Below are 15,287 nucleotides of genomic sequence, written 5' to 3'. Positions count from 1 at the left end.
TGCCATGTGGTCACTTTGTGTTCTGACTCTGACTCTGCAAGTGCTGCCCCAGAGCTGTCTGCATGGAAACTAAGTGTCCAAGCTGCCTTGGAAGCTGTGCTGAAGATGCCAGAGGTTGTTGGTGGTGGGGAATGAGCTGATCCATTGGTGCTGCAGCTCAGGGAGGAGGTGTTCTGGGAGCACTGCAATCTTGGTGTGCAGAGAGAAGTGTTCCCTAACTTGTCCCTGCCTTTTCCTCCTTGCACAGGTCTGCATGGGCAGAGGCAGCAGATGGCCAACAGCAGCTCCATCCCCCACTTCCTCCTGCTGCCATTGCCAGGCACAAGGCAGCTGCAGCTCTTGCACTTCTGCCTCTTCCTGGCCATCTACCTGGCTGCCCTGCTGGGCAATGGCCTCATCATCAGCACCATAGCCTCTGACCACCACCTCCACACCCCCATGTACTTCTTCCTCCTCAACCTCGCCCTCCTTGACCTGGGTACAATCTCCACCACTCTCCCGAAATCCATGGACAATTCCCTGAGGAACACCAGGGACATCTCCTCTCCATCATGTATCGCTCAGGCATTTTTCTTTCTCTTTTTCCTTTCATCAGAGGTTTGTCTCCTCACCACCATGTCCTACGATCGCTACGTTGCCATCTGCAGACCCCTGCACTATGAGACCCTCCTGGGCAGCAGAGTTTGTGTCCACCTGGCAGCAGCTGCCTGGACCTGTGGGGCTCTCAATGCTCTGCTGCACACAGCCAATACATTTTCCCTGCCCCTCTGCCAGGGCAATGCTGTGGAGCAGTTCTTCTGTGAAGTCCCCCAGATCCTCAAGCTCTCCTGCTCCACAGCCTACCTCAGGGAACTTGGGCTTCTTGTGGTCAGTAGCTGGTTGGTGTTTGTCTGTTTTGTGTTCATTGTGGTGTCCTATGTGCAGATCTTCAGGGCAGTGCTGAGGATCCCCTCTCAGCAGGGACGCCACAAAGCCTTTGCCACCTGCCTGCCTCACCTGGCTGTGGTCTGCCTGTGCTTCAGCACTGGCATCTTTGCCTACATGAAGCCTCCCTCCATTTCCTATCCATCCTGCAACCTGGTTCTGTCAATTCTGTACTCAGTGGTGCCTCCAGCAGTGAACCCTCTCATCTACAGCCTAAGGAACCAGGAGCTGAAGGCTGCCCTGAGCAAACTAATCCCTGGATTGTTTTAGAAGCAATAAACTGTTTGTCTTCTCCTGCAGAGCAGTTCTGATGTCACTCAGTGCAGGCCCAGCCTGGCTCCTCGAGTTTTGGCTGGGTTTGGTGCATTTTTACTCTTTGTATTATTGTCTTCCCCTTTCTAATTCACTCTGCTTTGCTTTTCTCACCAAGCATATCTGTTGGAGGAGCTGTGCTCCTTGTTTGGCTAAACAAAATAAAGGCCTTTTTGGTAACATTTTTTTCCTCCAAGAATTTTCTGGAGTTTCAGGGGCAATTCCTGTGTGCAGAGTTGGCAGAGACATGAGTCCCAGCACAGCAGTACTGCCACAAAGATCCAGCAATCCCTGGAACCCCTGTCCATCTCCCAATAGATTCTGGCCCCTTCCAGTAGCAGTTGGGTCTCCTGAACCCCTCCTAGCAGAAACTGTTCCTCACTCCAGTACAAACTGATCCTCTGACTCTTTCCCTACCAACTCCATCCATCCCATGACATATTTCCTGACCCCTCCCACTACAGAGTGGCCTCATTCCAGTACAAACTGCAGACCCTAATCCCATCCCACTATAGACTGGGCCCCATCTCAGTCCAAACTGGGTCTCTTTAAGCCCTTCACATACAGACCTGGCCTTGTCCCAACACAAACTGCTTCTCCTGATCCCATCCCAGCACAGTCTTAGACCTATCCCAGGACAAACATGGCCTGGCACTTACAGACTAATTCTCCTGATCCCATCCCAGTATAGTCTGAGAGACATCCCATAATAAACTGGAAACCCCAGATAGGTCTCAGTATCAAATGAATCCCTCCCATTCTCTGCCCCCCTCCTAGTACTGACTGCAACCATTCCAGTACGAACAGGACACCACCTTGCCCTCCCACTTTAGTCTGGTTCCTGACCCAATCCAAACAGGGACCCTTTAACCCCTCCAAGTAGACTTTAGGCCTGTGCCAATATGAACTGGATCCCCTTATCCCCTCCCAGTACTGACTGACCAAGGCTTATGTTAAACTTAACCTCTTGTCCCCTCCCAGTACAGAGCAGGACCCAATGCATTACAACTGCCATCCCCTTGATCCATTCCAGTAAACTCAGGACCTTGCCTAGTACAAACTGGATCTCTTGATTCCCTCCCAGCACAGCTGTGGCCTCATCCCAGTACAAAAGGATTGTTTTGCCATCTCCCAGTAAAGTCTGGGTCCCACCCTGGTACAAAGTGCATCCCCTGGGAACCCTCATTCCATCCCAGGACAGATTGGGCCCTGTTGCAGTTCAAGCAGATCACCCAATGCCATCCCAGTTCACACTGGGCTCTCCTCTCTCTACAAACTGCAGCTCTTTAACCCCTCCCAGTACAGACTGGGCAAGTCCCAGTGCAAACTGCATCCCCTGCTCTCCTCCCAGTACAGGCTGCGTCTGGGCCGAGTACAAACTGCATCCCCTGAGCCCATTCCAGTCTCAGCTGGGCCTTGTCCCAGAGCAACTGGGTCCCATTAACATCTCCAAGTACAGCCTTGGCCTTGGCCCTTGGCCCTGGTTCCACTCATCCCCTCCCAGTACAAACTGGGACTCAATTCAGTACAGAGTGGATCCCTGCCCCCTTCCAGGAGTGGCTGTGTCCATTACAGTACAAACTGCACATCTGACTCCATCCCATTATGGTCTGGCTCCTGGCCCAGTCCTAGCAGTGTCCTTTTAAGCCCTCCAAGGACAGACTAAGCCTTGTCCCACTGCAAACTTGTATCAGTGTGAGAGCTGAAATCCTCCCCACTGACAATAACCAGCCTAGCTCAGTCTGGGAAGCAAACGCAAGCTGTATTGACAAGCAAATCTACAATCTATGATGAAATGCAATGAATATGTACAAATAGACACAATCCACAACATTTACAAATATATACAATCAACAGAAAAGCACAACCAAGCTCCCTTTGCTTCCCCCAAGGGGACCTCTCCCCCCAGGAGCCTCCCCCCAGACCCCTGGCAGAAGGCAGAGTAGTTAAAGCAGAGAGGCTGTTAACTTAGCTGCCAAGGTCAGTGTGTTATCTTCAGCCAGAAGAGAAGAAGAACAGCAGCCAGACAGCCCAGCAAGCTGCCCCACTGCGAACGCAGATGCCGATGCCTACTTTGTTTTGGGTAGTAGTTCTTAAACATTTCTATCTATCCAATGGAAGTGTTTAGAACAATCGTTATTTTGCTTTCTTACACCCAATAGTGACTTATTTACATTCTTTCACTTTCTCTGTTTGAACTTTGCAAGAAAAATTAAAAAGACAGTTTCAAACCATCACAGTCCACCCCTTCTAAACAATTCCATTGGCTGCTACTATCATTTATCTAATCTAAAACAATATCTACAACAATGGTGAATAAAGACTCATAGTCCATTCCGGCTATCTCAGATGTAGATGATTCCAAAGGGTCACATCACAGGACAAACAGCAAACAGCTTGTTTCCTCACAGGTGGAGTGAAGAAAGGAACAGGGACTCTCAGGTGACTCAGGGCTCTCAGGGTTCGTAGAGTTTGTGCACCATAGATCTCATGGATTGTCCTCTTGGGCGAGATGTCGTATCTGCACAACACTCTGAATTTAACCTCTCTCAGCCAAAGTTAGATTTCTTTGTGGAATACACTGAATTTCACCATTTTTTTGCATCACCCAATAGGTGTGACCAGGACCTTCAGCAGAAACCACCCCTCGGACAGCTTTGGCCTCTCCTGAAGGAGAAAATACCCAAACAGTTTTGCCTAACAGATTCTTTTCTCTGATAACAGGAACTCTATCACCCTCTTCCTTTCGCAACAAATCTGACTGGGCAGGTCCAGCAGGATTCACTGAACCTCTACTATTCACCAACCAGGTTGCTTCTGCTAAATGCTTCTCCATTTTTTCAGAGATCCACCCCCCATGGCTTTGAGAGTGGTTTTCAGCAAACCATTGTAGCGTTCGATCTTCCCTGCAGCTGGTGCATAGTAGGCAATGTGGAATATCCACTCCATGCCCTGCTCTTTGGCCCAGTTCTTTGCAAGATTGTTCTTGAAATGAGTTCCTTGTCTGACTCAATCCTCTCTGGAGTTCCGTGTCTCCACAGGATTTGTCTCTCCAGACCAAGAATGGTGTTACGTGCAGTTGCATGAGGAACTGGATAAGTTTCCAGCCATCCAGTGCTTGCCTCTACCATAGTCAGCACATACTGCTTACCAGATGGAGAACGAGGTAGAGTGATGGAGTCAATCTGCCAGGCTTCACCATACTTGTACTTGGACCATCGGTCACCGTACCACAAGGGCTTGATCCGCTTTGCCTGCTTAATAGCAGCACAAATGTCACAGTCATGGATGACTTGTGTGATAGCATCCATGGAAATGTCAATGGATCTGTCACGAGCCCATCGGTAGGTTGCATCTCTGCCTTGATGTCCTGACGAGTCATGGGCCCACCGAGCTAAGAACAGCTCACCTCGGTGTTTCCAGTCAAGATCAGGATCAGGATCAGAGTTTGTGTCCACCTGGGAAACTCTTGCAGCTAGATCTGCCTGATGGTTGTGTTGTTGTTCCTCAGGAGCTTTGCTCTTAGGAATGTGAGCATCGATGTGTCTCACTTTCACTGGGATTCTCTCAATGCGAGCAGCAATGTCTTGCCACAGATCTGCAGCCCAGATTGGCTTTCCTTTCCTCTGCCAGCCATTCTTCTTCCAGTCTTTCAGCCAACCCCACAAGGCATTGGCTACCATCCACGAGTCGGTGTAGAGATAAAGCTTTGGCCATCTCTCACGTTCAGCTACGTTAAGAGCTAGCTGGACAGCTTTTACCTCTGCACATTGACTGGATTCTCCTTCTCCATCTCTTGATTCTGCAACTCTGAGTGTTGGACTCCACACTGCAGACTTCCACCTCCGCTTGTTTCCAACCAGACGACAGGAACCGTCTGTGAACAAAGCATATCTCTTGTCATCATCAGACAGATCACTGTAAGGAGGAGCTTCCTCTGCACGAGTTACTCTCTCCTCTGGAGGTTTAGCACAGCTTGTGCCTTCTGGCCAGTTTGTGATCACCTCCACCAAACCAGGCCTTTCGAGATTTCCCATTCGAGCTCTCTGTGTTATCAGAGCCATCCACTTAGACCAGGTAGCATCTGTTGCATGATGTGGTGAAGAACCTTTGCCTTTGAACATCCAATTCAGAACTGGCAATCTAGGAGCTAGAAGAAGTTGTGACTCAGTTCCGATCACTTCAGAAGCAGCTTTCACTCCTTCATAAGCAGCTAAAATCTCTTTCTCTGTTGGAGTGTAGTTTGCCTCTGAGCCTCTGTAGCCACGACCCCAGAAACCAAGAGGACGTCCTCGTGTCTCCCCTGGAGCTCTTTGCCATAAGCACCAGGTTGGACCATTGTCACTGGTGGCTGTGTACAGAATGTTCTTAATGTCTGGACCAGTTCGGACAGGTCCCAGACCCATCGCTTGGACTACCTCTCGCTTGATCTGGTCAAAGGCTGCTTGTTGCTCAGGACCCCATTGGAAACTGTTTCTCTTTCCAGTCACATCATAGAGAGGTTTCACAATCTGACTGTATCCAGGAATGTGCAGTCTCCAAAATCCCACTATGCCTAAGAAACGCAGAGTTTCTTTCTTGTTGATGGGATTTGCCATGGTGGAGACTCTGTTTATCACATCCATTGGGATGTGACGGCGACCATCTTGCCACCGCACTCCCAGAAACTGGATTTCTCTGGCAGGTCCTTTCACCTTGTCTGGCTTGATAGCCAAACCAGCTTGCAAGAGAATGTCAATGATTTTGTTACCTTTCTCGAAGACTTCTTCAGCAGTCTCACCCCAGACGATGATGTCATCGATGAACTGAATGTGTTCTGGAGCTCCACCTTTCTCCAAAGCATCATGGATCACTGCATGGCAGATGGTTGAACTGTGAATCCACCCCTGGGGCAAACGATTGAATGTGTACTGAATGCCTCTCCAGGTGAAAGCAAACTGAGGCCTGCATTCCTCTGCTATGGGAATAGAGAAGAAAGCATTAGCAATGTCTATGGTAGCATACCATTTGGCCTGCTTGGATTCCAGCTCATATTGGAGTTCCATCATGTCTGGTACAGCTGCACTCATGGGTGGAGTTACTTCATTCAAGGCACGGAAATCAACTGTCAGACGCCACTCTCCATTCTGCTTTCTCACAGGCCAGATTGGACTGTTGAAAGGTGAATGAGTTTTGCTGATGACCTTCTGACTCTCCAACTGACGAATCAAGTTTTGAATGGGCACCAAAGAGTCACGGTTGGTTCTGTATTGTCTGTGATGCACAGTTTGAGAAGCAACCGGCAGCTTTACATCCTCTATCTCATGTTGTCCCACAACTGCAGATTCATCTGAAAGCTCAGGTCTCATAGACAAACAGGGGAAATGGTCCCATGTGAGCTGGAAAAGGCTGAGGTTCTCAATGACTTCTTTACCTCAGACTTCACTGCAAGAGCCTCCAGCCACACTCCTGGAATAGTCATGGAAGCGAATGGCAAGAACCAGAAGGAAGAACTGCCCATCATAAGTGAAGATCAGGTTGGTGATCACCTGAAGAACCTGAAAATGCTCAAGTCCATGGGACCTAATGGGATACACCCACAGGTACTGAGAGAACTGGCAGAGGAGGTTGCTAAACCCCTCTAGTATATTCCAAAAGTCCTGGCAGTCTGGGGAAGTCCCCACTGACTGGAAAAGGGGAAACATTACTCCCATTTTCAAAAAGGGGAAGAAGGAAGAACCAGGGAACTCCAGGCCAGGCAGTCTCACCTCTGTGCCTGGTAAGATCATGGAGCAGATCCTCCTGGAGGCACTACTGAGACAGAAGAATAGTGAAGAGGTGATTGGGTACAGTCAGCATGGCTTCACCAAGGGCAAATCCTGCCTGACAAACCTGGTGGCCTTCTATGACAATTGTGGTCACAACATTAATAGATGAGGGGAGAGCAACTGATGGCATTGACCTGGACCTGAGCAAAGCCTTCCACACTGTCCCACACCACCTCCTGCTCTCCAACCTGGTGACACATGGGTTTGATGGGTGGACCACCAGATGGATAAAGAACTGGCTTGATGGCTGCACCCAAAGAGTGGCTGTCAATGGCTCCATGTCCCAGTGCAGGCCAGGGACAAGTGGAGTCCCTCAGGGCTCAGTCCTGGGACCAGGCTTGTTCAACATCTTTGTTGGTGCCATGGACAGAGGCATTGAGTGCACCCTCAGCAGGTTTGCTGATGACACCAAGCTGTGTGGTGCAGCAGACAGGCTGGAGGGAAGGGATCCATCCAGAGGGACCTGGACAGGCTGGAGAGGTGGGCACAAGCCAACCTCATGAGGTTCAACAAGACCAAGTGCAGGGTCCTGCTTCTGGGTTGAGGCAATCCCAAGCACAAATGCAGGCTGGGCAGGGACTGGCTGGAGAGCAGCCCTGAGGAGAGGGACTTGGGGGTGCTGGTGGAGGAGAAGCTCACCAGGAGCTGTCAATGTGCACTTGCAGCCCAGAGAGCCAACCAGATCCTGGGCTGCATCAAGGAAGTGTGGCCAGCAGGTCAAGGGAGGTGATTCTCCCCCTCTGCTCAGCTCTGCTGAGACCCCACCTGGAGTACTGTGTCCAGTTCTGGAGCCCCTATTACAAGAGGGATATGGACATGCTGGAAGGTGTCCAGAGGAGGGCCACCAGGATGAGCAGAGGGCTGGAGCACCTCTCCTATGTGGACAGACTGAAAGAGTTGGGGCTGTTCAGTCTGGAGAAGGGAAGGCTCCGAGGTGACCTTCTTGTGGGCTTTCAGCATCTGAAGGGGGTTACAAGAAAGCTGTGGAGGGACTTTTTAGGATATCAGGTAGTGATAGGACTGGGGGGAATGGAATAAAGCTGGAAGTGGGGAGATTCAGGCTGGACGTGAGGAAGAAGTTCTTCCCCATGAGAGTGGTGAGAGCCTGGAATGGGTTGTCCAGGGAGGTGGTTGAGGCTCCATCCCTGTGTGATGGTTTGAAACTGTCTTTTTAATTTTTCCTTGCAAAGTTCAGAACAGAGAAAGTGAAAGAATGTAAATAAGTCACTATTGGGTGTAAGAAAGCAAAATAACGATTGTTCTAAACACTTCCATTGGATAGATAGAAATGTTTAAGAACTATTACCCAAAACAAAGTGGGACAGTCTGCAGTCTGCAGTCAGGGCAGCTGGCTTGGGTGTCTGGCTGCTGTTTCTTCTTCTCTTCTGGCTGAAGATAACACACTGACCTTGGCAGCTAAGTTAACAACTTTCTGCTTAACTAACTCTGCTTCTCTGTCCAGGGGGTCTGGGGAAAGCTCCTGGGAGAGAGAGGCCCCTTTGGGAAGGTCCCCTTGGGGGGAAGCAAAGGGAGCTTGGTTGTGCTTTTCTGTTGATTGTATATATTTGTAAATGTTGTGAATTTTGTATATTTGTACATATTCATTGCATTTCATTGTAGATTTTAGACTTTGCTTGTAAATACAGCTTTTCATTTGCTTCCAGACTGAGCTAGCCTGGTTATTGTCGGGGGGGGGGGCGGAATTTCAGCTCACACCGACACACCCTGGAAGTGTTTAAGGCCAGGCTGGATGAGGCTCTGGCCAGCCTGATGTAGTGTGAGGTGTCCCTGCCCATGGCAGGGGGGTTGGATCTGGCTGATCCTTGTGGTCCCTCCCAACCCTGACTGATTCTATGATTCTATTTCAGACCAGAAACCTCAAACCCTAACCCACCCACCCCCTGAATGCTTCCACTCACTCTGGAGAAAATCACTGCTCTAATCCTTGCCCCCAAATTTTCCTCTAAACCAAAGCCCAAAGCTCTAAACCTCTTAGTTTGACACTTACCTTAATGTCTACCCTAAGCCTTTGCCTATACCTCCAGTATTAAAATGCTGGCCTTAAGCCCAGTCCTAAACAAACCTCTAGTCCCCAGCCTGGTGGCTAACTGGAACCAGGCACCCTCAGCAAAATACCAAACCTACCTGAGAAAACTCTGCCTAATCCCAGAACACTCCAGTGTCGGTGTGAGCTGAAATTCCCCCCCCACCAACAATAACCAGGCTAGCCCAGTCTGGAAGCAAATGAAAAGCTGTATTTACAAGCAGAGTCTAAAATCTACAATGAAATGCAATGAATATGTACAAATATACAAAATTCACAACATTCACAAATATATACAATCAACAGAAAAAGCACAATCGATCTCCCTTTGCTTCCCCCCAAGGGGACCCTCCCAAAGGGGCCTCCCTCTCCCAGGAGCTTCCCCCCCAGACCCCCCTGGACAGAGAAGCAGAGTTAGTTAAGCAGAAAGTTGTTAACTTAGCTGCCAAGGTCAGTGTGTTATCTTCAGCCAGAAGAGAAGAAGAAACAGCAGCCAGACAGCCCAGCAACTGCCCCCACTGCCGAACGCAGAATGTGCCGAATGCCTACTTTGTTTTGGGTAATAGTTCTTAAACATTTCTATCTATCCAATGGAAGTGTTTAGAACAATCGTTATTTTGCTTTCTTACACCCAATAGTGACTTATTTACATTCTTTCACTTTCTCTGTTTTGAACTTTGCAAGGAAAAATTAAAAAGACAGTTTCAAACCATCACAGTCCACCCCTTCTAAACAATTCCATTGGCTGCTACTATCATTTATCTAATCTAAAATAATATCTACAACAATAGGTGAATAAAGACCATAGTCCATTCCGGCTATCTCAGATGTAGATGATTCAAAAGAGTCAAATCACAGGAAAAACAGCAAACAGCTTGTTTCCTCGCAGATGGAGCGAAGAAAGGAACAGGGACTCTCAGGTGACTCAGGGCTCTCAGGGTTCGTGCACCGTAGATCTCATGAACTCTCCTCTTGGGCGCGATGCTGTATCTGCGCAACACTCTGAATTTAACCTCTCTCAGCCAAAGTTAGATTTCTTTGTGGAATACACTGAATTTCACCATTTTCTTGCATCACCCAATAGGTGTGACCAGGACCTTCAGCAGAAACCACCCCTCGGACAGGTTTGGCCTCTCCTGAAGGAGAAAATACCCAAACAGTTTTGCCTAACAGATTCTTTTCTCTGATAACAGGAACTCTATCACCTTCTTCCTTTCGCAACAAATCTGATTGGGCAGGTCCAGCTCGATTCACTGAACCTCTACTATTCACCAACCAGGTTGCTTGTGCTAAATGTTTCTCCCAGTTTTTCAAAGATCCACCCCCCATGGCTTTGAGAGTGGTTTTCAGCAAACCGTTGTAGCGTTCGATCTTCCCTGCAGCTGGTGCATAGTAGGGAATGTGGAATATCCACTCGATGCCGTGCTCTTTGGCCCAGTTTTTTACAAGATTGTTCTTGAAATGAGTTCCGTTGTCTGACTCAATCCTCTCTGGAGTTCCGTGTCTCCACAGGATTTGTCTCTCCAGACCAAGAATGGTGTTACGTGCAGTTGCATGAGGAACTGGATAAGTTTCCAGCCATCCAGTGCTTGCCTCTACCATAGTCAGCACATACTGCTTACCAGATCGAGAACGAGGTAGAGTGATGTAGTCAATCTGCCAGGCTTCACCATACTTGTACTTGGACCATCGGTCACCGTACCACAAGGGCTTGATCCGCTTTGCCTGCTTAATAGCAGCACAAATGTCACAGTCATGGATGACTTGTGTGATAGCATCCATGGAAATGTCAATGGATCTGTCACGAGCCCATCGGTAGGTTGCATCTCTGCCTTGATGTCCTGACGAGTCATGGGCCCACCGAGCTAAGAACAGCTCACCTCGGTGTTTCCAGTCAAGATCAGGATCAGGATCAGAGTTTGTGTCCACCTGGGAAACTCTTGCAGCTAGATCTGCCTGATGGTTGTGTTGTTGTTCCTCAGTAGCTTTGCTCTTAGGAATGTGAGCATCGATGTGTCTCACTTTCACTGGGATTCTCTCAATGCGAGCAGCAATGTCTTGCCACAGATCTGCAGCCCAGATTGGCTTTCCTTTCCTCTGCCAGCCATTCTTCTTCCAGTCTTTCAGCCAACCCCACAAGGCATTGGCTACCATCCACGAGTCGGTGTAGAGATAAAGCTTTGGCCATCTCTCACGTTCAGCTATGTTAAGAGCTAGCTGGACAGCTTTTACCTCTGCAAATTGACTGGATTCTCCTTCTCCATCTCTCGCTTCTGCAACTCTGCGCGTTGGGCTCCACACTGCAGATTTCCATCTCCGCTTGTTCCCAACAAGACGACAGGAACCGTCTGTGAACAAAGCATATCTCTTTTCATCATCAGACAGATCACTGTAAGGAGGAGCTTCCTCAGCACGAGTTACTCTCTCCTCTGGAGGTTTAGCACAGCTTGTGCCTTCTGGCCAGTTTGTGATCACCTCCACCAAACCAGGCCTTTCGAGATTTCCCATTCGAGCTCTCTGTGTTATCAGAGCCATCCACTTAGACCAGGTAGCATCTGTTGCATGATGTGGTGAAGAACCTTTGCCTTTGAACATCCAATTCAGAACTGGCAATCTAGGAGCTAGAAGAAGTTGTGACTCAGTTCCGATCACTTCAGAAGCAGCTTTCACTCCTTCATAAGCAGCTAAAATCTCTTTCTCTGTTGGAGTGTAGTTTGCCTCTGAGCCTCTGTAGCCACGACCCCAGAAACCAAGAGGACGTCCTCGTGTCTCCCCTGGAGCTCTTTGCCATAAGCACCAGGTTGGACCATTGTCACTCGCGGCCGTGTACAGAATGTTCTTAATGTCTGGACCAGTTCGGACAGGTCCCAGACCCATCGCTTGGACTACCTCTCGCTTGATCTGGTCAAAGGCTGCTTGTTGCTCAGGACCCCATTGGAAACTGTTTCTCTTTCGAGTCACATCATAGAGAGGTTTCACAATCTGACTGTATCCAGGAATGTGCAGTCTCCAAAATCCCACTATGCCTAAGAAACGCAGAGTTTCTTTCTTGTTGATGGGATTTGCCATGGTGGAGACTCTGTTTATCACATCCATTGGGATGTGACGGCGACCATCTTGCCACCGCACTCCCAGAAACTGGATTTCTCTGGCAGGTCCTTTCACCTTGTCTCGCTTGATAGCGAAACCAGCTTGCAAGAGAATGTCAAGGATTTTGTTACCTTTCTCGAAGACTTCTTCAGCAGTCTCACCCCAGACGATGATGTCATCGATGAACTGAATGTGTTCTGGAGCTCCACCTTTCTCCAAAGCATCATGGATCACTGCATGGCAGATGGTTGAACTGTGAATCCACCCCTGGGGCAAACGATTGAATGTGTACTGAATGCCTCTCCAGGTGAAAGCAAACTGAGGCCTGCATTCCTCTGCTATGGGAATAGAGAAGAAAGCATTAGCAATGTCTATGGTAGCATACCATTTGGCCTGCTTGGATTCCAGCTCATATTGGAGTTCCATCATGTCTGGTACAGCTGCACTCATGGGTGGAGTTACTTCATTCAAGGCACGGAAATCAACTGTCAGACGCCACTCTCCATTCTGCTTTCGCACAGGCCAGATTGGACTGTTGAAAGGTGAATGAGTTTTGCTGATGACCTTCTGACTCTCCAACTGACGAATCAAGTTTTGAATGGGCACCAAAGAGTCACGGTTGGTTCTGTATTGTCTGTGATGCACAGTTTGAGAAGCAACCGGCAGCTTTACATCCTCTATCTCATGTTGTCCCACAACTGCAGATTCATCTGAAAGCTCAGGTCTAATGGACAACTTCAATTTTCCTCCATCAATTTCTACAGTTGCTATTCCAAAAGCCCATTTGTAACCCTTAGGGTCTTTAAAACGCCCTTCTCTCAGAAAGTCAATTCCCAAAATACAAGGTGCATTAGGACCTGTTACAATAGTATGTTTCTTCCACTGCTTCCCAGTTAAACTTATATCAACCTCTATCTTAAACAACTCTTGAGATCCACCAGTGACTCCCTGAATAGTTATAGATTCTCCCCCTTGATAATTTGATGGTATTATGGTGCACTGAGCTCCTGTGTCAACCAAGGCCCTGTACTTCTGAAATTTTGAAGTGCCAGGCCACTGGATGTACACATCCCAATAGATTCTGTTATCTCCATTATCCCTTACCTCCCCCTGGCGGAAGGCAGGGCACCCCTAATGGTGGGGATTACCTCCACATGTACAGCTGGCACAACGTCCAGCACCAGAATTAGGATCACTGTTGGAGCTATCAGAGTTGTTCTGGGAAACTGAGGAAGCGACAGCTACCCTCCTGGTATTGCTACCTCGGGATCTGCCCCTCTGCAGCTCCCGTAACCTCTTGAAAAGATCAGAAGTTGGTTGACCATCCCATCTGTTCATGTTCTCACCAAACTGATCACGCAGAGTTATCCAGATACTGCCACGTGATTGCCTCTGCTGTCTGTTTTGGTTTGACCTATTCTGGAATGGCCTTCTTGGAGCACGTCTGTTCCTAACAGCTGAAACTTGTATCCATCTGGAGGAAGAGGAATTAGAATCATCCCCCTTCATCAAGTTGGATATGGAGGTTTTAAGTTCCTCCTTCAGCTCTTTCATGCAATTCTTCATCTTCTCCAGACAAAGTTTCAATGGCTGAAACCAAAGAAGTACGTGCAAGACTATCCTCCAACTGCCTCATTTGGTCAGTGAAATGGCCAACAGTAGGAGGTGCTCCACCATAATTTCTTGCCACAATCCTGCTTGCCAGAATAGTAGCATAATTAGGAGGAGCAAGCTTAATGAGCTTTTTGGCAAGGCCTGTTCCAACAGGAATTTCATCAGGATTCAGAGTCTTATGATCTCCATACATTACTTCTCTCACAGCAAACTCTCTCAGACGCTTGATTCCCTCAGCTATTGTGGTCCAAGGCTTAGGGTTCCATGGTAAATCATCTCTGCTGGGGTACCTCAGCGAGACTGCCAGTAGGAGGCGTGCCCACAGAGAAACTTTACCAATGCACTTGCCTAGGTGCCTGTCTATGCCTGTATCCTTTGAGAGCATCCCCAACTGAGAGGCCGACTTGTCACCTACCACCAATGCTGGGGCTCCCATATCAAAACACCTGGCTAGCCAAGACAGGACTGGCTCATTATCTCCTCTGATGTAATCCTTCCTCACATGTCTAATTTCCTGTCTGGGTGCATTAGCTGACTGTATGTCATCCTCATCATCATCATCATCATCATCATCCTGAGGTCGCTGTCCCCATAATCCTATTTTAATCCTCCGTTGAATTTCTTTGAGTTCAGAGGCACTACCAGCAGTTGCTAATCTACTAGGGTCTACATCCTGACCTACATCTCCATCATCCATGTGGGGTCTCAAGAGGTCTACCAGAGTTTTAAGGCTAACCCTCTCTTCCTCATCAGAAGGATCTTTCTTAACAGAGGGACCCTGAGTAGAAGGACCCTCATCTCCATCTGCACCATCTCCTGCAGCATCTGCATCTCTCCTGCAGCTCCTTACGCTTTCTGGTTACAGTGGCCACCAAATTTACTGGCTTGGTTTTCACATTCACAGCAGAGTTGGAAGAGCAAGTAGCCTTATGTCTTTCTTGATACAGTGCTATCAGTAGCCATATGATTATTCCAAGAAGCAACAAATTTAAGATTAAGGCTAGTACAAGATATCTAGGGTACCACTGGTTCCAAAGACCCTCTGTAGTTGTAAGAGGAGTAACAAACTCATATGTGTCTGCTAGCAGATCCATAGTTGAGTTACCATAGCTTCTTAGCCCAATAAGACCATAACAGAATTCACCAACATTCAGTAACTTGTTCTTAACCCAAAGAAACGACTTATATGCCACATATCTCACAATCTTGTCTATCATGCAGGAAACAGCCCATCTGTAGACAATCACACTGATAACAGATGAAATAAAATTACTCAAAATCCAAAACAGCTTCATTTTGCTTCCTAATCTGAGCAGAAATAAATCAAACAAGCAATCGAGCCCCGAGTTGGAGCGCCAAAAATAAAAAGTGTGTCGGTGTGAGCTGAAATTCCCCCCCCACCAACAATAACCAGGCTAGCCCAGTCTGGAAGCAAATGAAAAGCTGTATTTACAAGCAGAGTCTAAAATCTACAATGAAATGCAATGAATATGTAC

At 48.2% G+C, this 15,287-nt stretch overlaps 1 protein-coding gene across 1 annotated transcript; it reads left to right on the top strand.

Annotated features, from left to right (window-relative positions):
• The first annotated feature begins 270 nt into the window (after nt 1–270).
• Nucleotides 271–1,194, top strand: LOC128974762 (olfactory receptor 14J1-like). Its single transcript, XM_054391460.1, has one exon. It carries the CDS (start codon nt 271–273, stop codon nt 1,192–1,194), a length of 924 nt encoding a protein of 307 aa, XP_054247435.1.
• Nucleotides 1,195–15,287: the final 14,093 nt, after the last annotated feature.

The sequence above is a fragment of the Indicator indicator genome, chromosome 23, assembly GCF_027791375.1.
Source record: "Indicator indicator isolate 239-I01 chromosome 23, UM_Iind_1.1, whole genome shotgun sequence".
Classification (NCBI taxonomy): Eukaryota; Metazoa; Chordata; class Aves; order Piciformes; family Indicatoridae; genus Indicator; species Indicator indicator.
The sequence above is the reverse complement of the archived record's forward strand: the minus strand, read 5'-3'. Positions and strand labels throughout refer to the sequence as shown.